The sequence below is a fragment of the Athene noctua genome, chromosome 2, assembly GCF_965140245.1.
Source record: "Athene noctua chromosome 2, bAthNoc1.hap1.1, whole genome shotgun sequence".
NCBI classification, from domain to species: domain Eukaryota; kingdom Metazoa; phylum Chordata; class Aves; order Strigiformes; family Strigidae; genus Athene; species Athene noctua.
Genome location: NC_134038.1, coordinates 161,254,159 through 161,280,540, shown reverse-complemented (window position 1 = coordinate 161,280,540; position 26,382 = coordinate 161,254,159). Strand labels below are relative to the sequence as shown.

Sequence of the window (26,382 nt, the reverse complement as noted above, 5' to 3'; positions counted from 1 at the left end):
CTAGAACCTAATCCTTGATGGATTTAGGACGCTTCCTTGACAGAAGGGTTGTTACCAGAAAAATAGGTTAAAAAATTTCTCCTTTAGGCCTTACTTTAAGTGCAGTGTTTAAAAACTGTAATTACTGCTTTTCTGTGAGGATTTAATGGCAGCAAAAAATCATTGGGTTAAGTCTAACTAATGGTCCTCATTAAAATGAAAGGAAACTATGGCTAGAACCTTCATTCAGACCCATTCTTGTGCTTCTGTCTGTGGGTGAGTGAAATACACCTTTTCTGGTCACCTTTGAAAACTCTGATGAAACCTTGTTAAACACAGGACCCCAAACCCTTTTGAGCCGGAGTGAAAGAGAAAAAAGTAAATTAGAACCTCACGCAGTAATGTGAGCTGCCTGTACATATGACTGTGATACAGCATAGTAGTTTCTAATTACTGTATTAGAGGTGTACTAGCAGTGAAGTAAGTATATGTTCAGTAATCATACTGTCACAATGAGACTTGCCCATCCTTACGTGCACGTCCAGTTTCTCTTGGTGATGGTAGTCAGCAGGGCTTGTCTCTCTTCTACATTTATATTTGGTTGGAGGAGCCTGCACCAGTTAGCTCTTCTTCCCCTACTTGATCTAGTTCTCCTGCAGTTGTTCTGGGTGGTTTCTGCTTTGAAAATCTTCGTTATGCCCATACTTGCTTTCAAGGGGTAAACTACCCGACTACCTTTCATCTAACCTTGGCTAGCAGTTCCTCAGAAAACTTTTGACCTGTAGCTCAGAATTGTCTTAGAGTGATCCAGAGGAAAACAGAGTCCCTGAACACAGCTTCTGTTCTCTCATGTAGGATTATTTTTGTGCCCTACATAAAGCCATGACATGTTCTCTTTGTAAAATCTGAATCTTGTTCCTCAACTAGAGACTGTAATACCAAAATTACTCATTTTCTCTTGGGATAGTTTGCCCAGTTTCTTTACCTTCTCATGAATACAATTGTAGTAGCAAATTATTGTGATTTATACAATCAAACCATAACCAATTATTAATAAAGATAAAACAGTAAGTAGCAATCTGGTTTGCAGATAAGTATCTGAGGCTAGTTTTACCTGCCCAGGAACAGAGAGATTTCACCCTTTAAACCATGCCTTATGGGTTCTATCAGTAGTATTAAGGTTTTTTATGCTGTAAGGATTATTTTCAACAATAACATACTGGATCTGAGGCATTGTTAGGCATAAATCAGTTTTCCTTTAGTGTTTTTCAGTGCAGAATAAGAACTCTTGCTCCTCAAAAACTTAGTTATAATAGATCTTTTCTTTAAAAAATACCCCAACACATAATGAACTCTAGATATTTATATTTTTTAAAATGTAATTACAAAAAAGATAATTGTCCCAAGAGTATACAAACATAAGAAGTCAGTCTGTTAAGAACAAGCATGCTTAAATGTGGCAGTCAAACTTCTAATACTTGCAGACAGTTTTCATTCTGCCCTCCAGTGACATCAGGCAAAAAACATGCAGTAATGATGAGTACACTTCAGTGTCTTATGTTCCAGTTTAAATCCATGAGGGATTTCTTTTCTTTTGACAAAATAAAACATGTTTGGGATTCTATTATTATAATTGCATAGGAAAAAAACATTCAGGTGTCATGGTCTAAAAATATGACTGCATTTTACATTAATCCTAACGCATCAAATGACAGAGTTGTTTCTAGGTTTTGAGATCTCATTCTAAGAGTAGTTGCTGCGATCTCTGTCCTAAAAAGCAACTTGCTGTTTTGCGTGTGGGTCTAATGTGTTTTGCAAGAGAACAGGTTGTAGCATGGATGAAAATGGTTGAAGTGTTTTAGTTAAAATGTGAATTGTCGATTTTCCAGGTCTGGATTAGCCTTTGTTAACTGCAGCTGTTGGCATCAATATGGGTTTTCCTTTGCTTTACAAAGTCACTTTGTTCCACACTGAAGTCAGGGGGAGTTTCGCCTTTATTTTTATCGGAAGCAGGATCAAGCACACTCAACTGGGTGGCATGTCTGCATTTGTCTGGAGGTAATACGATAATAACAGGAGCTCTGTAGGTAATTAATTTTAAAATGTCAGGGAATATTCTAGGCCTCGTTGAAAGGTAGAAGATGGAGCTGAGGGCGTGCTCCGAAGCTGGTGTCTAGTTGAGACTGGTTTATTGCAATGGTTTGTTATTTGTAGATCAAAGGAATGGTTGATACAGGCATTAATACTCCACAGCCTGCTAATAATACTTAACCTGCCTCAGCCCTGCCTCGCTGCCTGAGGAGGTTGAGATACTGACAGTTCAAATCACTCGTCTCTTAAACACAGATGGGGGTTAAGAAGCATGACAGAGTTTAGGGGCAATGAATGAAATAGGAGATTTAAAATGTTCTCTTTGCTGTGGAGTAGGGGTCAGCCTCCTTTCATCCCTCCTGGGTTTTGTGTGTGTATTGTCCTCTTATGTTAATCCAGTCCCAGTCCTATGTCTGGTACAGCAAGTGATGCCTTGTGTCCTAGCCCTTCCTGCCTGCAAGTGAGGGCAGGGTGGTAATACTGATGAGCGAGGAAGAGGAGATATGTCCTGAGAATAAAAAGGGATGGTTAGGAGAGGAAGATGCATGGTCACCTGGGAATATGGCATGGTCTGTGGTGTGAGGGACACGGCACAGCAGAATGGGGACCTTGCTGACAGCCTAGAAGAGAGGGAGGCAGGAGGGAAACCGTATGCAGCTCTTGCAGGGAATGGCCCTCATGGTGTCAATAGAAATTTTACAGGTCATAGCAATGATGAACGTCTTGTGGTGTGTGTATATGGATCCACTGTGCTGCACATAGGAGCATCCAGGCAGAGAGGGAAGCGTGGTGGCAGGAATACTGCATGGGCAGATCTGAGTTCTCCAGGATAAATCCTTTGATACCTACACATGTGAAACTTTTGTTTGCAAAGATTCATACTAATGTCTGAAGGGAGGTTAATATTAAAAACTTAACTTTTGATTATCTGCACTTGGTTGCTTTCTGTTGCCTTTTCCGAGTGTGTGTGTTTTATATGTAGTAAGGTATGCCTGATACTTACGTAATACATTAGCAAACTCTTCTATCTGGTAGTAATACATGCTACAGACATCACACAAGCGTTGGGTTTTAGCAAAACAGTTGTCATGGTGGAAGGTATGATATATTCTTAATGTTGGAGAATGGTGGGATTTTTATAACTCTCACATATCATAAGAAATTAAGAGATTTTTCTGCAAAAAGTTTTCAGAGGAGTCTTTGGGCTCTGGGGAATAGATACGGGAAATGTGGGACTTCTGAGCGGAGAAATGACTGTACCTGACATTTCTGGGAAGCCTACATTACTGGATGTCTTTCGGCAACTCAGATTTACTCTACATCATTTTGTTAGTAGTCTCTTAAATTTTGCAAGATGTCTTCACAGCTTTTCCTGTAAATCTCTGCTACATTTACTGGTATTACACTTTTGAAAAGATCTGTACATAAATATATACAATATACTGAGGTGGTGCTTTTTTTTTTATTATTTTCCCTGCTTTGACTTTCTCTGGACGTACCATCTAGTTTACAATTTTATAATTGCCTAGAAAATCAGACTATTCTTGAATAATCAGGTAGTAGTTTAGCATGTTTTTTTAATATGCCTTATATTTCTATTTCACATTCCTGAATGTACTTCCAATACACATTTTCTGCTTCCCTCAGGAATACTTTGCCCACTTATCTTTATATAATATAAAATCTTACAGCTTGAGAGGTTCATACACAGGTCTGGCTCCTTCATATCTAACCTAACATGCCTAACCTAGGATCCCAACAGTCACCAGCTCCTTAAAAAGGTGATGGAGAGAGCTGGAGCTGAATCCTCTCTGGGAAAGCCTTACCTGGGCCGCAGTCTTTTTCAGGAGTCAGTCACTTCCCTCTGAGTACACAGGGAGTCTTGGGAACCTGCATTCCTAAATTAGGTGACTCGAGTACTTAAAGCTTGAGTTGGATGCATCTGGGCCCTATTAGTATTATTAAAGACAAAGTACTTGAAGATCTCAAGCCACTGGTTATAAAAATCCATCAAGTAAGAGTTGTCTGTTATGATGTGCTGTGTGGAACCTGAAACAGGGCATTCAGCATGGTCAGGGCTTCTCACTAAGATTATCAGTTGATTGCTTCACAGAAGAACAATGTTTTTAGCTTGCAGAGGAGAAGAGCATCCCTGTTCTTACCTCCTCCCTTCTAAAACCCCTTTGGAGTAAGTAGCTTTCCTGGGACACTAGCAGAGTCCAGCTGTGCAGTGGACCTGGTGAATGCAGTAATGATTCTTAAATAAACCTGAGTGGGGCACACAGGCTATTTGGGACAGCTCTCTGCTGCGAGTGATGCTTCTCTACTTCAAATAGCATATTGAACCACTACCAGTACCTGGTACAGAATGATTGCTGCTTTTTTTTTTTTTTTTTTTTTTTTTTTTCTTGCAATGATTGTTCATAAATATTGTCCTTGGTTTTGAAAAGATGAGGAATGGAGATTTTTAATCTTCAGCACCACAGGACTGTGTATCTGTGAAGCTGGCATGGTCCACACTGGCCTTCATGGCCATGAGATTGCTTATCAAGAGAGGGTGTGTTGACCTACCAACTAACGATTCATCTTGCACCTGTTGAAAGGTAGTCACTGTCCTGCCTCTGTCTGGTACTGCAGTAGCACTTCTCTGACTCCTTCTGATGTTTAAAGCCACCAGGCAAAAGTATAAATTTCCTGTTATGTGCATTGTAAAGCACCAGCAAAGACGAGCATTGTAGACTTAGAAGTATTTGATAGTAGCATATGAGCAGATCCTAAGGTTATTTCTTTAATCTTCTAGTGCAGAAAGAACAGAGTGAAGCTGTGCAGTGTTATCTTGGTTTAAGATGTTACCATGTTGATCTTTTTATTATTTCCTTACAGATATCTTTTTGAGATTTTATATTCAGACCATATTATGAGTTTATGTGTTCTTGTGTGCCTGAATATGTCCTTGAAAGACAATATTTTCAGATCTCTTTTCTGTAACGAGTGAGTCTGATGGCTGTTTCTCATCCCTTGCTGTGCCAAACTGCTGAGACAAGACTGTTTTTCTGCTACTGTTTTAAGAGAAATTAAGAAATTAATTAAGCTGCATTCTATTGCAGAAGCTTTCCAGTGCTTCATGTAGTGAACTGTGAGTGTATTATCACTGTGTCAATACAAATGTGTTGAATGTAAGATCGTTAATTGCTCTTAGTTAGGCATAAGTAGTCTACAGTGTAGAAACTTCGAGTGATCTCATCTAAAACTGGTAAAATGCAATTTTTTTTTTAGAAACTTGTTTGGTTTTTATACTTACAGGTACACAAATCTTATTTCTTGGAATCACTTAATTAGCACTCTTTCAGAAAGAGCAGAAAACAAGCGCTGTTATTTTTTTTCCTTTCTTTTTCTGAACTCCAAGAATTTCCCTCCAACCACTACCCCATAATCCAATTTGTGCCCAGGAGATTGTTTAAGTGCTCTCAGAAAATGTGAACTGCTCTTAATTGTACTTTTCTTCATAGATGTTAAGAGCACCCCTGGTTACTGTGCTGCCAGTTTTTGCTGCCTTATGACTAATAGACCTGCATTGGGAATCAATCCCACCCACCAGCACCGAACCTTGCTCGGTTGACCTTGAGGCCAACTCTTTCATTTTGATTCTAATTTGTGCAGTGATTTGCACATCACTGAAGCAAAGTTAAATGTAAGAGGGTACATTAACATAGCAGTACAGCTAGACTGGAAGTGCACAAAGGTCAGGAAATAGAAAAATTAACTACCTTATAACATCTATTTGCCCCACTGCTGATGGATAATGGCTTTGATTTCCAATTAGTTTTTATTATAGGCATAAATATATATATATATATTGTGTAATAGGTGCGCAATATCAAGACAAATGCGCTTAAAGTTCTTTAGTGTTATTATGGCATGCATCCCTCTGAAATGTTTGCAGCCTGCATTTCAGTTTTCCTGAAAGCAGCAGTCTCATCTATATGCTCTGTAATATCTTGCAGTGAAAAGGGTATCAGTAGACCATGGAAGGCTGTGACTCCCTCATGCTATTAAATGATTCCTTTAGAGCTCTGAGAAACCATTCCTGCGCCTCTCAGATAAACGGTCTGATCCTACAAAGTTCTCTGTGCTTTCCAAATCACCAAATCCTTTGGCTTCATAGCATTCTCCAATCCCAAGCTTGATGATTTTCATGTTGGGTCTTATGTTTTCAGCAAGTCAGATGCTGAACCATTTGGAGAAGATTTTGTATAGCTCCTTGTACTAGAAGACCTTGTTTACTGGATTTGGCTGTCCTATAAGCTATGCTTTAAAAATCCTTTTTGTGCTAAGAGTCGTACTAACAATTCTTCTAAAATTCAAATGTCCAAAGGGATTTTTCTCACATGATGCTAAAAAATAAACAGCTGTGATAGGTGGGAGTAGGTTGATGAGGGGCAGTTATGGTAACTGAAACTGTAACTTTGATTATAGCTTACTTTTGATCTGTATTTCTTCTTATCTCTTCACTGCCTTGCATTTTGTATAGTCAATTGTACTGCACCCGCAGTGACGGAAAATGCAATTTCCTGTGTGGATGGGTTCAGGGAGCAGATGGGGAAAAGATGGGGAGCAGATGGGGAAAAGATTGAGAGCAAAGGCCCGTGGTGGGAGTGGAGGTGAGAAGGTTGCTGGGAATATCTGCTGATCCTGCAATAAGTCTTTAGGGCTATGAAGAGCAGGGGAGTTTGCTGTGAGGAAGGTCTTCACATTGCTGGGTTGAGAGCAAGGCTGGAGGGGAAAGTCCTGGTCTGTAAGGAACAGCAGCAAGCTTCATTCTCATAGATTTTTTCTTTCACCCAGCTTTCTAAATTTTCCATCCAACAGAGCTGAGTTGCCTGTCTTTCAGAACTTAACTGATTCTAATTAATGCTCTCATAAAACAGTTTTACATACTGAAAGCCCTTTTGGTGAGCTCACCTTCAAGTTAAAGGTCTGCCTCAGAGCTCTGGCTTGCAGAGGCACACCGCATCACCTTTCAATGACAGTAGGTACTGTTGCTTTCTTGTTTATCTTTCTGGCTCAGTCTCAGATTTTGCTCTGGGTGTTCACACCTGTGCTGTGACCAAGTTTGTAAAAACTTTTTATGTTGTCTCTCATGCAGTCAATTAAACCTTTCATACAGGCCATTGCTACCTTATATTTCTGTTAGTACAATATCCTTGTTGATACACATCATCTTACCATCCTGAAAGCTGGTCAGAAGACTTTTGCTGTCATAACTTAACACTTCTACCAGGCTACCCTCATTTATTTTTTTTATCTGTCTTGGCTCCTTCTTGTCTCTTACAAAACACATTAGCCTTGCAAATGAAGGCTGAAAGCTTATCATTAGAACCCTCATCTCTGGTGGAGCAACCAAGAGACTGACTCTACATCTGATTTGCCTATGATATCAGACTTGACTACTGGATCATTAAATTTTCAGACAGATAAATGCACTGTGTCCAAAGCTTTCCATTATACAAAGCTATCTCACTGCCTGTCTTGGTGCTTGCCCTTGAAATTCTGGTTGCGATGTTGCTTGCAGACATCACAGATGACTATGTGTGTCTTACTTTGAGCCCACTGTTTCACGGGCTAATATTGTCACCTGGTCCCTTTAATTTCTTCATTTGCCAGTGCTTCAGTGATGGGTTATATTTCAATCACATAGTATCTTTGGTATGGACAGTAAAAGTCCATTGTACCACTATCCTGACCTGCACAAATACATTTGACAAAGCAGCAACAGGAGGCAACGGATGCCAGTCCAGATATCTAAAAGCCAACTTTTAGTGCTCTGAACAGAGAATTGAGCCGAATCCTTGCAGATGCATAACTGAGATCTATGTCTGTATTCCTAAAGACATCATGTGCCATTCTGGCATGATTTAAAATAATTCCAAACAACAAAAAATCCCTAACATTAAGCCGTAGAGCTCTCCAGAGGAAGCTGCTGCAGGGCAGCTCTGAATCCCTTGGTGAAATTCAGATAGCAACAAAGGTGTGAAGCCTTCCAGCCGGAGGGTTCTTTGGAATTCTGAGAGGGAGGTAGTATGGTTTCCTCAGGTGAGGAAGGAAGACACCATGGTGACAACAGCTCTCTGCTGCCCCAGTACCAAACAGCAATTGGACAAGGAGAGAGGTGTGAGCATGAAAGGGAGAGAACATGGGAAGAAAACCTGTGAAATGCTTTTTCTTGGCATTTACTGATTACATGTTTTCTACATATACATTTTTGAGGTCAGTTTTCTTTACAGTCAGATCTCATCTGTTATTTCCTTTTGGCTGCTCCTTCAACTTGCCCTCTAGGATTTGCAGTTGCATTTATATGGGGGGGAAAAAATGCCAAAATTAATTTTTCTGATGATTGTTTTCATTAGATGGACTAAGTGACATAAATAAGACACAAATTCTGCTCACAGATAATCCTCCAGAAATCTCATTTTGAGTAGGACTTTTATGTGGCTGGTATATCATTAGAGAGAAGGTTTTCCAAAACTTTGTGAAAATCAGAGGGAGTGCCAGTAAGAGGGGAAGAATGTTCCTTTAGCTAGTTTTGCTCAGTACACTAATGTTTTATAGCTAAATACTTGTTGCCATAGCTGTCTGTACACAGAAGGGCTGCTTCTGATATAAAAGTTAATTACTAAAGTTATTGGATAAATGCTTATTTATGCTAGAGTAGCTGATAGCAGTAGAAAACCTAAGTTTTCCACCAGTAGTGACATTTGTATTGCTTAAGAAGATGTTAATTTAAAAGTTGTCTACTATAAAGTAAACTAAAAATTACTTATCTGTGTTGCATTACATATTATATATGTCCAAATGAGGAATGTAAAGGGAAAGACATTTGCATCTGCTACTTCAGGGGTCAAAAACTAAAGTAACTGGACATGGCTGATATATGTGAAGTATTGCACATACCTCTTGTCCTAGGTAAGTTCAGACATAAGAAATAGACAAGCAGTGCATCAGTCACTAATGCAGTATTGGCACCCTCAACTTAGGACAAGCTTGAGCTCACATGTTGAATGTATCATATGAATAATGTACTTAAGTGTGGCAAGACTGGGCCCTTTTAGGACAAAATCTGATAATCTGAGGCAAAAAGGTTAAAAGGTGTGAGAAGAAAACCACCTTTCCTCTTACATGCATAGACACCCTGATCAGCAAAGGCTCTCCTCCCCACTAACCATCATACAGGTGGTGAGGGAGTAGGTGAGAAAGGGAAGTCTGGGGGTCATTTGGTACAGAGAGTCCATGGGTGGAGACAGCCCTGGAAAGACCGTAGAAGCAGCTATGGAGTGACGGTTTTGAGCCAGGAACAAAGAGGGATTTGTTTCTGTTGACAGCCAAACATGATCTGTTGTGTTGTTGGGTCAGCATTTGGCCGTTTGTTGTTCTTGCTTTATAATTTACACTGTATATTAGAAATGAGTGTATAGGTTAGGGTGTATAGTGTACACACTTCTGCAAAAAGTTAGAATAAATATCACTCTCAAGCCCCTAAAAAAGGTATTTTTTTTAAAAAATATAGTAGGTGTCTGTGGTGGATCAGATTGCTTCCAGAAGACATCAAGAGGATGTCTTTGCAATTTTTTTAAGCTGTCTCACAATGACTGGGACTCTATCACCAGGGCTTGGGTCTGTGTGCACGCTTTAGGCAATTGCATGGAAAACATGCAAAGCTCGTAATAAAATGTGGAGTAACTATTTTTCCTAACCTCTCTTCTACTTATTCATACAGCCATGCTTGTATTTTGATCCATTATTTAATCCAGATAATTATGTGTGACTATTGTCCCATTTGTTTGGGTTTTTTTCAGTTTGGGGATTTTGTTTTTTTGCAGATTAATGTATTTGTGTAGAACTGATGCTGGAAATATGAGAGACTTGGATTTCTGGAGAATGTGGCCTTCTGGGTTGCTTTCAGATTGTGCCATTTGTTCCACTGGCATCAATGTACAGGAAAATGGGGACTTATAGAATTAGAACGTAGTGATGAATTTACCATTTTCATTCAAACTGCTTAAAGTCACTCTGACGCTGAAAAAAATTTAAATGTTTAAGTCTAATTTAATAGTATGCAGTTAATTAATACTCTACATCTATTAACATTCAAAAATGAAAGTATCTGCAGAACCGCTATTCCCTAGAGCAATTTGTCACCAGAAGTGAAATGTCTGCCTTTGAACTAAAGGAGCTTTTGGGTAGTGCACTATGAGCAAAGGAACCCATGTTAATGATACAGACTAATCCAGAAGAGTGGACTTGAACTTCTTTGTGTTGCTATATAGCCATTATAAAAACAATATTAGTTGTCTTGGGTACTGTTGTAGCAGCAAGATGTCTTCTTCACTAAGGGACAGAAAGTCCCATCGATTTTAAATTGCTGACTAGAACGTGGTAGTTGTGCACGTCCAGAGGCGTTTCCCAGTTTAGGAAGTGTTCACAGCATGTGAGACCCTGTTTTTTGATTAGAAAAGATGCATTTTCTGTTTACAAGGAATATCGGTCTTTATACTGTGAAGTGAACTCTCTTTTCAAACAGTGAATAAATGTAACTTAGAAAACGAGCAGCAAAGACAAGATTAGATGCATAGGAAGTGCCACACCATGTACTTCTTTCCCCACATGCTTCCTTCCTTCTATTCCTGTATCTCTAGTGTAGCCTTTTGCATTATTATCTTCAATCTTGCCAGCACTTACTATAAGGTGTGGCATTCCTGCTGAAGCTATTTTTGCTTATAAACCCTGTTTAATGCAGTAAGTGAGGATTTGGGTCAACAGATTGTAAGCGTTGTAAGGCAGTGTCTATAAACTGACAGCATATTCTAGGGGTACAAACATGGCAGTTAAATTTTGTTCTCTGTACAGTTTTTGTGCAACAGAATCCTAAGAGACAATAATAGGTGTCTTAATTGTTCCATAAAAATTGGTATTAATAAACAAATATTTTATTTTTTCAGGACTTCCTATTCTTCTGTGCTACCATAGCCTTAATAAATCCAGGGTTAAATAACTGCTTGGCTGGACAAAGGGAGCTGTGATTTTTCTTCCGCTTAATTTGTTTGAGTTCAGAAGGATGATTTGACTTCTGATCATGTGAAAAGCATTTCATAGCATACTGGAAAGCTTTCTGGTTTTGTATCTAATGGACTTGACAGCATGGTTGGCAACAGACGGATAATGGAAGGCTAATGAATAATGAAAAACTGAGTGATTGAAATAGCAGAGCTGCAGGGAGAGAAGAGGGAAAGCTGGGAAGGAAAATGGGAAAAACAAAGAGCACAGAAGTAAGGAATAACCAGTATTTTGATCATTATCAGAGCATGTCTTCACATCAAAATTTAACCCAGTCATAACTTAAGCATTTTCCATCTGCCAGCTCACAAGAGCTCCTAACTCATGCACCGTGAGGCATTTTGTACAAGTCACTCAGCTTGCCTTGAGGAAGGAGGGTAGGTTGGAATTTAAATATTTTTCAGCGGCTGGTACAATGACTATGCAGTAACCTTCTCAATTCCCATTAGTTGTCCAGTGCATTCCCAAATTCCTAACAGAGTGAGCGTGCGTGGTATTTCACAGTCTACTGCAAAAAACAAAGCAGAGCGGTAGGGTCGGAAGCTATCAGTTGTACTGAGAGACACTGCAACACATAGTTTGTATTTACACTTCCGTGAAGACATCTCTATTTTGGTAACAAGAATAACTCTGTTTTCATGGCTTTCACTCTTGAGATCTCCAGCAGGGAGGAAGAGTTCTTACTCATTGCTAACCAGTCTCTCCAGATGGAATATGATCTCTGGGGCAACTGTGCTTTAAGAAAGATTCCTCTGCAAATATAACAAGAATTACGGGGGAGAAGACTTAATTCCAAGTGTCAAAAGTAGGAAGACTATCTCCTGATGTTAAAAGAGAATGGCACTCCAGCAGTTTGATAGTTGCAGTGTTTGTTTCTGGATGCATACATTAACGTGAAGGAAACCAGCTACTATTAATTACCTCACAGAGTGGTAGTTGTGGCTGAGCTTTGTGGTGCAAGACTTACTCTTACACTTGTTTTCATGGTAAGAATTACAGAGTAGGAGTTGAGTTAGCACTGTATTTCCTGCTACATCTTTTCATGCCTCTTTTTTGCAATGCCAAATGGAAAAAGATCTGCTACTTTCTCATTCTGATGTACTACTTTTCCTGAGCTTTGACGTCACTGAAAAATGAATAATACTGTAAATACTATCTTTTTTTTCTTCACAGAATCTGTACCAAAACAGGTTCCTGGGCCTGGCAGCCATGGCATCTCCATCTAGGAACTCACAAAATCGGCGCCGGTGCAAAGAGCCTCTCAGATACAGCTATAACCCTGACCAGTTCCATAACATGGACATCAGGAACAATTCCCATGAGACGGTCACCATTCCTAGGTCTACCAGTGACACGGACCTTGTCACTTCAGACAGCCGGTCTACCCTGATGGTCAGCAGCTCCTACTATTCCATCGGGCATTCGCAGGACCTAGTGATATACTGGGATATAAAAGAGGAAGTGGATGCAGGGGACTGGATCGGCATGTATCTCATAGGTAAGTCCCCATTCCCCTTTGGGTTTTTTGCTGCTTTTTTTACTTATAAGCACTAGGGTAATAGGGGCTAATGGTAATAATGAGCTGATGCAGCTCCACTGAGGGTACTCTTTAAGTGGGTTTATATATTACAAGAGTTATTCTGCTCCTAAATTGCTGGTTGCAGTCCTCGTGCTCACTTTTTCTTCAGCAAAGATATGAGAAAGCTTTGTGTTGACAGTGTCTTGAAATTTCAAGATATTTTCATTTTAAAGCCATTTGGATTTAGGGAAAATACCTCCTGTATAAAGACAGCATAATATTTTCAGGGTTTCCTCTAGTGAGTCCTTGAGTAATCTGTGACAGATGAGAGGTTTTACAAGTCAAGAATATGAATCATTTAAAAATCTCATGAAACAGAATGCCTTTTTCTTTATAGCCAAAGGATATTTTGATTACAGACTGAGGCACTCTGGACTTGTCCCAGAAAGTTTTTGGTTTTGTTTTTTGTTTTTTTTTGTGTGTGTGTGTGTATTGGAAGCTGTATTCAGTCATGTACATTAGCATATTTTTGGCATCTCCATCTAGTAAATCCAGCCCCACATAACAGTAATAAGAAATGGTTTCAATCCACTTTTAACTGATTGTTTCCCTTCAGTGTAAGATTAGCATTTTTTAAACCTGGTTTGGTTCCTATGGAAATAGTCTTGCTGCCTAGACTGAAATTAGTGTTAACTCTTTGCCCTGTGGTGAGTTTTGAACATGATGGATCAGTTTCAGACACATCCCTCTATGGATTAGAGGTCTTAAAAATGTGAAGTTCTTAAATGTTTGCAGAAAACCAGTGACTTGGTAAAGTAGACAGACTCAGATTGTTGCTTCCACAGTGGGAAATGTTGGTAAAACACAGCCCTTATTTGTTTGGATAAGTGTGCCTAGCACTATGCCAGCATTTTAGTTACAATAGCACTGTTCCATCTTGCCCAGATAACAAACCAAAACCAGGTAAAGCATGTGATGTTGTGAGTTGGGCTTCTGGAGCAATCATAGGGGCCATCATAGGGAGTTACAGTTTTACTTAAGTGCTTTAGTGGATAAAACCAGAAGGCTTGACATCACGTGCTGCTGATGTTGGGAATGCAAATGTTGGTGATATGGATGTGAGAAGGTGCTGGATGGGAGGTCTGAGCATGCAGAGGAACTCTGGTGTGGTGATACAGTGTTAGGTGTTGGAAGATGATTTCAGGGTACTGGAGAGACTGGGAGAAGGGGAACATGAGGGTGGCTATTTAGGACATGTAAGGAAAGGAGTGGGGGTTACAGTAAGCCAGGCTGCAGTACTTCTTCCCATGAGTAACCTCATAAAATACCCGGCTTTGAAAGCAAAAATAGGCTTCTGAAATGTAAAGTATTTTAGGAAAAAGAGACTGGATTTAAAAAAAACGTTCTGCAAGTGGTCTGGTTTGTTGGCCTTAACTGTAAACACAAGTATTCTCTTAAGCTTGCAGTTGAGTGTTTTAATGCAACAGATGAGAAGACACAGCAGCCCCCAGTACTAAGCACTAAGAAATACTCTAAGCCTATTCTGCAGTAGCACAGGGAACTCATGGAGAGCTGTATTGCTTCAGTAAAAGGAGGGAAAGTGTACATTCTGGTGGTCTGGAGTCAACAGAAAGTGCACAGAGCTATTTCACATTGAATGAACTTCTTCAGCCCGGTTTCATAGCTCACACGTTGTATCAAGGACTGTGAAGATGCATCCTAAATCTTTTTTGATGGGTGACCTGAATACATAGAGGTTTAACTGGGCAAAAGAAAAATCCGCTCTGCTACTCCTGCTTAATTTACTGTATCAAACAGGATGTTGCTCCAGACACCCCAGTAAATTAGAAGTTAAAATTGTGAAGTGTATCCTTGCCCCTGCTGGCTGAATGCCTGGTGTTAATGGCAATAGTCAATGGCTCATTCCAAGGAACACTGCTGCCAAATTAAAAATGGATAGTGTGTCCATCCCCAGGAACCCAATGACTGACCCTTCATGTCTTTGAAGGTGTCCTGTCTCCAGCCTCTCAGATTCTCAATTTAAATAACTGAGGGAGTACCAGGCAGCCACACCCTTCCTTCCTTTTTAAGTCTTCCTTTCCCTTCTTCCCACTTCTCCCCTCCCCAAACCTAATGGAAAATGAGGTTTGGTGTTTTGATTGCCTTAAAGAAAGAACATGAGAGATTTTCAAGATCACTTGGATTTTGGTGCTAGTTTGACATGGAAAACACTTGGAACCTGAGAAGGTAACTGGCACTATGGCTGAATCCACATTAGCAAAGTACGGGGAACCAGCAGGAATGGGTCTGTAGAAGCAAATATCTGCTGAATACATTTTGGGGGCTTGGCTTTAGAACAGTCTCAGTCTGTCAGACTGAATGCCCTTAGGTCACTGTAGTGCATCTTTCATTTTAGCTTTGTCAGGACAGAATTGAGTTGGTGTGCCCGAAGATCACCACATAGTCTGGTGGTGACAGAGTGGGGACAATTGGAAGGGTCATTACAAAAGCATACTTCTGGACCTGAAATAAAACGCTGATGCATGCTGTATTCCACGTTTGTGACCAATCCATAGGGTTAGGAGATCCAGACATCCCTAATGACTTAGATTTATGTGTGCATTTGCAGATTTTATGAGCCTGCACTCCTGTTTAGAGAGGGAATGTTACTGGCCTTGTGGGTATGACCTCCATGATGTAAACTGATATATGACTGTGTTTTGAATTAGCAGCCAGACTGGAACAAGAGAACCAAAGAAACTATGAGCTTTTCCCAGTCTGCTCAATAGAGGATTAGTGTTGAAGCCTGTTATTACCACTTGCATGGCAACACTGTTGACTATTGCATTGCTGCTGGTCATTCTAGTGTTCATCCCAAAGCCAGCTTGTAGATACAGCCCAATCCTTTTTGTGATTGCTTGGGTTGCTGAAATTTGAGCTGAAAGGTTTGAGTGCAGTAATATTTAATATTGTGGTGAGTCACGAGAACAATGAGAAATTATTTGCATCCTTGGGGTATCAGGCAGAGTGGTCTGGATTTTCTTTAAAACTTGGTGCGGGAGCATTAGAGTTGGTATTTTTTATTTGTCTTGTGGGAGTTCCTGGAATACCCAGGAAGGGAGTATACAAAAGCAGAACAGAAGGCACTTCTCACCTTAGAGGAGTTTAATCAGTGCCATTGTAGTATTATAGGAAATATCTCCAAATAATTTTATATGAGTGTTGGTTTTGAAATGCATAAAACTTAATCAGTTCTCATCACCACTGCCAACATTAAAATCCTGATGATGCCAAATAAGCTTCAGGACAAAGATGTTCCAAGTATGGAGAAATATAGACGATATAAAAGGCTTGCAAAAGAAAAAGAGTAAAAATCATGTAGCTCGTTTTGATACCATAGGGCATTTTTGGATGCTCAAGTAGCTTGAAAAAAAGACTTAAGGGAGTCCTCCCTGTATGGGAATTCTGGCTGCTTGCTCCTCATGGGAAGGAGCCACAGATCCTTTTATCACAAGGTGTTCTCCTCTTCAATCCATGTGCGCATTCCTAAGGGTGACCAACTGCAAAGACTGTTTCCCAGAAGAAGGTAAAAGCGGGATTTAGAATTGGTTATTTGAATTAACTTTTGCTCATGGTCTCAGGAAATGACTAGCCAGCCAGTCAATCTCTCATAAAGCAGTGTAAAAAATGGTGGTCATGTCTCTCGTGGCAAAAAATAGTTCCTGAATGTATCCACCCTGTAGCTGCATGAAAACACCCATACATACCTATGTGATTTTGATGAACGGCCATAGAAAAGCTCCTTAGTTGAAGGGAGAACAGTCAATGTTGATGCTGTTAAAATACAGATATTATTATTTCAGTGCTTTTTAAGATTAGCCATGGTAAGATGACAAAAAATATGGGGAATGGAAGAACAAGCCTTTCTGGGTGTTTTAGACATACTGCACCTTCAGGAGCAGGAATTATATTTCATTTGTGCTAGGCTTGAACTTGAGAGTTTTCTAACTTAGCCTTGTATATACTATATATCAGCTCTGAGCTATGCGGAGGAACCTCTGAATTCTATAACAACTCACCTGAGATGTGCATTTGCCTTCCCTCAAGAGAACTATAGTATTATGAACATCAGCAGTCTTTCAGAAACATACTTGCAATCACAAATACATATAAACACTCAAAAGGAGTTCTCTGAGAAATGTGAACATAGCACAGCTCTGTTGCTATTTTAAAATATCTGGAATTTGAGTTTTCTTTGCAGAAAAGCTATGTGTAAAGAAAATGCACATTGGGGAAAAAAAGTGAAATCGAAAGAGTTATGAGTAATGAAGATAGCGTGTTTGTATATTTTTTTCAAAAGAATTCTCACTTAGTGGCTACTGTGAGACAGAATATTTGCAGTTATTTATCTCAGACTTTTCCTTTGTTATCTCGTTTGCTATTTCTATTTGCTACAGTACGAAGCCTCTTAGATAAATTAGTATGGACTGCTGGCAGCTGCCTGTAGATAAAGAGCTATCTTATAATTACTGCAGTAGCATTTTAACTGCTACTAGATTTCACTTCTGTCATCATCTCCATATCTGATGTAGAGTAGCTAATGAGAAATGTTTAAACCAGACTATTGAAAGAATCGTTTGCTCCAGTGTCTGTGCACGGTGATGTGAATTTATCAGGGCTAACATTATACTCTTCTTACCCATATGCAGTAGCCTTTTTTTCTGTCAGCATTTCCTAATGGGAAAACAAAACATTATTAAAGGCTGTGTATTAAAAGTTTCTTCATACAGAAATCTTATAGGGTCAGATTTCCTGTCCATATTTGGCCTTTGACAGAGCAGTTCCTCTCAAATTTACATAAGTAGGAATTCTTGACCTAATTAGTGACTTAAGTTTAACTTTAAAACAGTATGTTTTCCTCCTCTGTTTCAGCTTTTGATGTTTTTGCTTTCCCCAAAAGGCAATTCACCATAATCTGACAAATCTAATTTTTAAAGCTATTGGTTAATAAACATTTAAGCATTTGTTTAAACACTTTCCCAGTTGATTTTAGGCTTAGAGGGCCTTGTGTTGCTGTATTGCCCACTGAGGCAATGAGAAAGATCTACATTTTTCCTGCTGTCAGACTTGGATCAGAACTTTTTTGTACAGCTATTTTACCAAACATCCAGTGCATGCAAGCAGAAAGTTTCACATGTTGCCAGCAGAGATGGAAAATGTTGGAAAGAGTAATGTGCATATAAGTCTGGGAGTTGCGGGTCCCTGCCTTACAGCTGTAATCCCTGATTCAGGCGCTCTCTGTGTGTCTGCATGGTCGCTCCACCTCTCTGCTTCTGATACAGCCATCTGTAAAACAAAACGCTCCACATGTGCCTGCTTAGAGTGAATTTTGTTGATGTTTGGATTTGTTGTGACCTGGGGTTACCCATCTTCCCGGTCCTTTGACGGCCTTTGGAAGAGAACCTTGCTCTGGTTTTAGGGTTTCTCAGTATGTCATCATGTAGTTGGTTGTCTCACCAGCCTGGGGACAGCAGCCGTGGCTAAGCTCAGCAAGTTAAGTTTTGTTTGACACCTGCAATTCTGCTCTCTGTAGAACATCAACAGAGGTGCCCAGTGGCCAGACAGCTTTCACTAACACAGCATTATTTATTTCAGGAACAAAAAGTGTCAGAGAAGCAAACCTGACAAAAAAAAAACCAACAGTAGAAAGCCTGCACAAGTGCTGAACAGAGGGAATTAGGTATCGTAGGCCTTGGCAGATACATTAGTGCAGCGATATCAGTTCTTTGTTCTAACCGGGTTTGCCTTCACCTGGATGCTCTTGGATCCAGTGAGAGTGACTTCTCTTGTATCAGGCTGAGACACATTTTTGCCTTTCCCAGTTCTGTATCTGGCAGAGCACTTCAGCTGGATGAAACCAGGATATGCTGTTTCCAGACCCCCCAAATGTGACATGAACACAGTCAGCTTTTGCCTCTGTTTCACCCCTTTACAAGTCAACATTTAAATGCAAGAGTCTCTGAATATTCCCAACATCTATGGCTTCTGGCCCATTCCGCCTTTCAGTGCTTCCAAGGTTTACCTCTGTCATTTGTGTGGTGTTAATGTTAGCAGCAATGCACAAAAAAGCATCTGTAGAGGAATTAATGCAGTGGTGGTGTGCTTTATGGTCTTTTAGGGAAGTCATGATAAAGAAGCCTGTAGGTTGCCCGTTCTTTTCCTTAAATATCTTTAAAATGTGGTTGAGGTGTTTACAGTGTGCCAAAGTATTCCCAGTTTCATTTATTATTTCTCCATAAAATAACAGATATTGTATTATGAACCTTTCTAGGTGAACAGGTGGAAAAGAGTTTTCCACATCAGCTGTCATTCTGAATACCAGGAGAGGGAAATAATGCAGACAGGGAGTACAGCAGCCTCGTGACTTCTCAGTGTTTTCCAGGGATAAAATGGCCTCTGTGCTGTGCAGTGAGGGCCCGTATTGCTATATAACCCAAACTGATAATGAAGTCAGTAATGATCACCCACTAAAGCATCTCTGAAGAAATCAGTCAGTGGGGAATTTTGGTGCACCAAAAATCAGGTTTTGACCTCAAACCTGCAGAAGAAGCCCAATCCATGCAGCACATTCAGACCATTGACTGGGTAGAATCAATCATAGCACAGAGAGTGGACAGCACAAAATTCTTGCCAGGATGAGGCTTAAAGCAGAAAGATTTGTTCTGTAGAGGTTGTCAAGCTAGCCATTTCAGCATATGTTTTTCTTCTCTTAGTTTTCTAAACCAAACTAAATCATTTCCACTCTGTAGTGTTTATAACACTTAAACATGCTGTTCATAGCATTTGACTATTCCCATGCTGCCATTCACAACTCCTGTAATCATAGAATCATAAAATCATAAAATGGTTTGGGTTGGAAGTGACCTGAAAGATCACCCAGTTCCAACCCCCCTGCCATGGGCAGGGACACCTTCCACTAGCCCAGGTTGCCCAAAGCCCCGTCCAACCTGTCCTGAACCCTGCCAGGGAGGGGGCAGCCACAGCTGCTCTGGGAAACCTGTGCCAGGGTCTCACCACCCTCACAGGGAAGAATTTCTTCTTTATAATGATACACAGTAATGGCTTGTGTATGCAATTAGCTTTTGTAATCTTTTGCATCCATTGATCTCTTCAGCCCTAAAGACATTTTTTCTTCACTGAACATCTTCTACTTTGTAATAAGTTTCAGTGCACACATCTGAGTTATGATTGGGGGGTGGGGTGGGTTTTGCTGCTGTATCAGATCACAAATGCCTGTCTAATTTACTCTCTGCTGCTATGTCTTTCAACGTTGTTATAAGCCTGCTTTTCAAATACTCAAAATTATTTCCCCCCTACTTAATGCATGTTGGTAACCTGGACAAGTGTCATCCTTGTTCACATTTCAGATCTTCGTGTGTCCCTTTGTATCATGTCTGTATACTGTCTTGGGCCTGCGGCGTCTCTTATCTTAGTATCTTCCAGCAAATTTTCTGGCTGCACTGTTTTCTCTTAATCCTCATTTTCCAAGTTGTGCTGTAATCAGTCGGGAGGCTTTCACTGACTGCAAGAACTTTGGAACTGTTGTTACATTAAAAACAAGCAAACAAAACTCATCCATGTTGTACCTCACCACACATTGCATATCTTCAGTTTTTCAGTATACACTGACGCAGTCATGATCATCTTTGTTTGGATTCCTCCCTCCCATCTTCAGTTCTGTGTGCAAGCTGGATATCATTAATTGTGGAGAAGTTTGTGCAATGCATAGCTGAAATATATTTGTTGCTGTATGAAAACCCAGATGTGGTCCGTCTGCTGCAGTGGTGAGAATAAATCTGGAAGTGCAGGAACTTTAAGGCTGAAGTCTGTAGCTGGGAGAGGCATAGCTGAAGCCACAATAAGAGATGTGTGGACACTATCAATCACACTTCTAAATGTATGCAGAACCAAATGACACCAGTATTGCTAGGTAGATGCCCATCCCGCTGCAACCTAACGTCTCCTGTGGGTTTTTAGCCCCACAAGCTGTTATTGCTGAGCCCCAGCTCAGTTCTTTGCTTTTCTCATTCTGTCTTCCTTTTCATCAGAAGATATGTGGTTATTGGAGACAAGTAGATGAGTGATGGGTTGTGCTGGAGCACAGATCCCAAACACCTTAAGGATACCACTGAAGAATAGGGCCCATTGCCATCAGCTCTGCTTTTAGCCAGAGGCTCCACTCTTGCAGGGAAGGAGAGTGAAGTCCCCCAAGTGGCAGAGCTCAGACTCTCAGTGTGGTTAGCTCAAGTGCAAGGAAGGCAGGACAGTGAGGAAGGACTGGATCCACAGTTAATCCAGAGCCTTCAGAAAATCCCCAGACATATCAACCCCAAAATTTAATAAGGTCTCTGTAATTGGAAGTCTTGTTTGCTTTTTTTTTATTGGTCTTGCTGTCATGAAAGGTCAGAGTGATATCTCCCAGCAGTCATTTGGAGGCTGCTGAAGTGGTAAATGATAATATCATAGATGGCTCTGAAAGTAAACTAGATGTTCAAAGGTAAAAGTGTTTTGCTGGAAGTTGTAACTCTCTGATTTTGGGAGTGGATGAAAGGTGTCCCTTGGGTTTTATTTTTTTCTGCTTCAGATTAGGTGGTTCAGGCTTTAAACCTACTATACCTGCCTTTCTGTGTGCCTGGAGCAATTTTATTTAGGACAGAGTCTTCTGCCCTCAGTGACCCAAGAGTTGTTACAACTTTGTCAACTCTATCCCTGTTTTATAAGTTTATGCTCTTTTATCTCCCCACTTTCCTTTGGTCATTCTCTTGCCACATCTTCTTCTCACTGCTATTCTCCACTCATTGTTCAGATTTTATCCCTCACAATTTACTTTTCTTTAACTGGGTAGGTGGTTAATTTTTGTGGATTAAAATGGAACCATTCATGTACTTGAAACAAAGCACATGCACAGCTCTTAGATCAAGGACTGAGCTTTCAGCACTAATGAGGGATTAGGCCTTTGTTTTCCAGAACTCTTCTCCCGAAAAAAGCTATAGAAGGACAAATGCTAACTGCTAACTGCAGTATATTCGTTGTCTGCAGCAGAAATTGGCAAACGAATTAACAGTGAAGTCTAGATCCATGATAGAGCTGGATCTGTAGCTGCTAAAGTCAGTGGAAATGTTCCTATTGACTTCCATAATGATAGCCATTATTTGTGATTTTCTTTTTTTTACTATGGTATCTTTGTAAATAAAAAATTGTTATCTACATCTTCTGCATTCTTTTCTCGTTAATAGCTCCTCTCCTGCAGAATGATAACCACCTGCATTGTACAACTCTTTGGAAGCATGGTTTTCAAGGGCTAGGTCTTGCAATGCTAAGGGATTGCAAAAGGAAACACTGGCATGGCTGGATAACAACTCATTACGAGCTGCCGTCATGGTTGTAGAGGCAATTGTCATTTTGTGTTCTTCTTCAAGTGCTAAATTGGGTGGTAAGAGAAGAGACATCAGAAATAGGAAGCTTATCGATGACTTACACTTGTATTATCTTGCAAAATAATTCTATTTTATTGATATTCTGTGCTTTACAATGTCTCTTTCCTGCAGCTTTCCACACAAATCACAAAACAGATCAACCAGAGCTTGATCTTTTTGTACAGAAAATTATTTTTTAAAGCATTTTGTTAACTATCTTCCTATATCATTATAGTACAAACATACACGTTGACCAAATTTGTTCAGCTAAAGATTGTAAATCCTTTTGTAATTTCAGGAGTACAGCATTTCTTATTCATAAGGGATCAAGACATGAAGTGTAGCTTCTATTTTTATGCCATAATTGCATTAAGTTTATAGAAAGCAAGAGTTGTAATATGTAGTGCTAAATCAAATTAGTGATGGATAAGAGACTGTACCAAGTTCAGACACCTCTCTGACATTGTGTTCTCATGTTCATTATTTGCTTCTTCGAAGGGTAGCCCAGGTTATTCTAAATTTTGTAGTTATTCTTGGAGAACGTGGAAAGGCAGGGTGATCATACATATCAGCAAAATACTGTTTGAGAAAGGGGAGTAGGTTTTTTATTTCTGCCTCTTAAGTAAAACCAAACTGACCAAAAAGGTCACTCAGCTATTTTTAATTTGAAGTCCATCAGTCCTTCTGAGGAAGATGTATTGACTATCTGTTTGTTTCTCTGTGGGAATTTCAGGCAAGCTCTCAAATACTGAGGTCCTGTCTGTTTAGCGTATGCTGCCAACAGCCCTATTATGTTTTTTTACAGATCTTTTTGAGAGGTGGCCTTTATCAACATTTTCCCTAATCCTCTGAGGAACAGTGTGCTTTTTGTCAATTGGTTACTGTCTTTCATCTGACAGATAGCTTTCTTTGGCCATGGCTCTTTATCTCTCTCTATATATAGTGCTTGTGAAGTATATTGGGATCGCTCAGCATGGAAGTGACAGCGCAGAGTATTTTTAGCAGTAAAAGGCTGTGCTTGGGGTATCGGGTTCGGTGAGGACAAGCAGTCCATCAGAATTACTGCTGGTTCCCAAAGCACTTACTGATGTTTGCCTCTATCATGCCTTGGTCCCTCTGGCTGCTGCTCAGGGCCCGGCTGCCTGGCGCCTGCTCCTGCATCACCTTCTCCGTTTCCTCTAGGGACCATGTGAGACGCGGGAGCTCTGAGTGCTGCTGCTTCTGTCCCAGCACAGCGTTGCAGGTCTGCAGCCGCCTTCCCTCTCACCAGCAAGAGGCAGACAGCACCTCTGGGTGCCCCAGAGCAGGGGGGGCAGACAGCAATGTCTGCTGGCTCCCCAGCTTAGATGCCGTCGCCATCCCTGTCTCCACCTTCAGGACCAGCTGATGATGGTCAAAGGGCAGCACATCCCGAATATTCCCTCATTTGACACCTTGCTTAATCAGTTAGCTCTTTACCATCCAGGGAAATGAAACCGCAGATCTGAGAGCGATCGCAAAGTGTTTGCTTTTTGGCGTTGCGGGAGACAAAGCCAGGCTATGCAGTGGATTGCCAGCTAAGCAGAGAGCTAGTTTAAAGGTTAATCTCATTTCAAAAATAGAGGGAGGGAGATGCATTACAATGCTTCATTGGAAAACTGTCAAAAGCCATTAGCTGCTGGCTGAAGTGTATGAAAGGGAGCAGCACTAGCTCTGCTCTTCATTTTGTGTGGAGGTGAAACGAACCATTTCACCATTTACCTTTGGGAATTAAGATGCAACATGTTTTTAAGGTCAGTTCCTATGTTATAGGAATTCTCTATAAAAATATGAAATAAAGCTTGTTTTACTTTGCACATACTCTTTAACATACCATATCGTCTATTCACTTACACACAGCATGAATGTTGATAAATATGTGTACACACATATGCACATATATGTAGTGCACTAAACAGTTGTGTATTTCACATGCACAATTTTCCCTGTCAGTGTGCTACATACATAATATCCATGTTCAGGGAATAACATGCCTGGAATAGTATCACCTGCCAACTAAAACAGATCGATGTGGTGCATTCATACATTCAAACCTCCTGACCGGTTTCAACTACTGCTATTTTTAACTTGCTAGGGGATGTTTCTTTCTTATCTTTCACGTTCCAGAAATACATACCTTCAAAAATTGAAAGAGAAAGATTTCCCTTTTGGACCTGTATGTGTTTTTCTAGAGTTAAAATTTGTCTGGCTTAAAAGTCCTAACTAACGTAAATTTACACTGTCCTTCCCACACACCCCTGCCCCTCACCTCTGTGACAGGAGGCAGCGTGCAGATAGTACCTGGTGGGAGCAGCTTGTTCCAGCTTTCCCATGGTCTGCTGTCAGCTGTAGCCATAGACCAGCTTGCTTATCCCTGCCTTTCAGGAGTCTTATACCTTGGATGTGCAGATGGAGAGTGGTCCTTTTCCTCAGCCTGGTTTTCCAGGCTTCCTGCATGTTTCCATCAAAAAAGAGGACAGGGCTTTCTGCAGTCATCCCTACTGGCTCAGCTCACAATAGGGATGTGATTTGGTTTGGCTATGGGCATGTGTCGACATCTCTGTCAAATTAGAGAGGTGGTGTGACGCAGAGTTCACGCCGCCTTAGTGCCAGCTGCGAAAAGCAGACAACAGCCGATGCAGTGGAAGTGCCAGCTGGCCCCCACAGATACTACGTATGAACACAGCATTTTAAATCTGATTCTGGGATCTCTTGTTCCATTAAACTCTGTCCTGCGATTTCTTAAGTAAGGCCATCCAGTCTAGCTCAGCTAAGCCTCCTTTAGCAAGAATGGTATTTTATAGACAATGTATCTTGAGGAACAGTAATTACCCATATATCTTAATAACATAGTGAGGTGTTGGAGCATCTCCAGCGGCTTACAGAGACTAAATATGACAAATAAATGTCATGAGTGATGAAGCCAGAGAGCAGCATGCCTGAGCTCAGGGATGCCCTCTGTGCTCCGTCAGGACAAGGGGGCAGGCAGGGTTCCCACACTCCAGCTCAGTGCGGTTACAGTATATGCCCACCTTTGAGTATAAAATGTTTTCCCTGCCAAAGCAAAAGGTACAGTTCATAGGTTTAAATCTCCTCGTCTGTATATAAGTGTTCCTACTTCCACAGAATGATGTGGGTGATTCTGAGTAATCTGTATCCTGGATGGTCCTTTACTGAAGGCGGTCATTAGCAAGCCAAAGCTCTGAGAGCAACGGTGTATACTTATCTGTCTTTTTTTAATACATAGTTTGGCATTTAAAAGAGGACACAACCAGCTGTAAAGTACAGAGGAAAAGCAGAAATCATACCAGAGGATTTTACTGTTGAAAGGTTATCGCAGAGATGCACTATGTGAATGTGCTGAAAGATTTCTAGTTCAATACAGAGTGTGAAACACAGCTAGTGAAAAAATTACTGACAATTAGCCAGCCAGCAAAGGGAAAACGCACTGTAGATAGCATTGCCGTTTATAATTATCTATTGTAATCATTAATGACTTCTTTAAAAGAATTTCTGTTGTAAATCCCTCAAGAGAGTAGCACCAAAGAGTTCAGTGTTGGCAGCCCACTTACCTGCCTTCTTTGAAAGCACAACTCTGTAAAACCAGCAGGACAACATTGGCATTGGCTTGCTGCTTTATTCCTTCAGTGTAGTAGGAAAGTGTCGTTTCCTTCAATTTAGAAGTCTACTGTGTTTAATAGTAGATTTTATATATATATATATATATATATATATATATAAAATAATTTGTTAGTCTGAGTTTCTTGGCTCTGTCCTTTGGGCTGCCTCTTGTGCTCTGCAGTTGGCCACACCATCAGTCTGTCCTCGGGCACACTGTCCCTTGTTGTGTGGCATCATCTTTGTTTCCTCACTGACCTACGTGATAATGAAGCGACTGCTTCACAGTGTTGACAACGGATATATTTTAATCTAATTTAGTGACAGTCAGAACCATAAGTACTGGCCTGGTATGGTGGCAATATGTGCACTTTTGTTTGCTTGAAATCTCAGTGTAAGCTAGCAAGTCATCAGGTGTGGCTCTGAGGCTGCAGTACGATTTCACTGGCTGGTTTTTAAGCTGTTAGATAAAAGAAGGTCAAGAACCAGGCCCTTGCCTGGAGGCCAGGGTATGTTTGCTCATGTCTACATCATGTAGAGCTTGCAGATTGGTCTGGAAAAGTTTGCTGA

The 26,382-nt window shown here is 40.5% G+C and overlaps 1 protein-coding gene across 4 annotated transcripts in view; it reads left to right on the top strand.

The window, feature by feature from the left end:
* The window catches only part of HECW1 (HECT, C2 and WW domain containing E3 ubiquitin protein ligase 1), a 265,816-nt gene that overhangs the window by 73,448 nt on the left and 165,986 nt on the right, over positions 1 to 26,382 (top strand). For all 4 annotated transcript variants that reach the window (XM_074900896.1, XM_074900895.1, XM_074900893.1 and 1 more), the window contains one exon: positions 12,355 to 12,679. In XM_074900896.1, the coding sequence (XP_074756997.1) occupies positions 12,355 to 12,679 (325 nt within the window). The remainder of the gene's footprint in view (positions 1 to 12,354; positions 12,680 to 26,382) is intronic.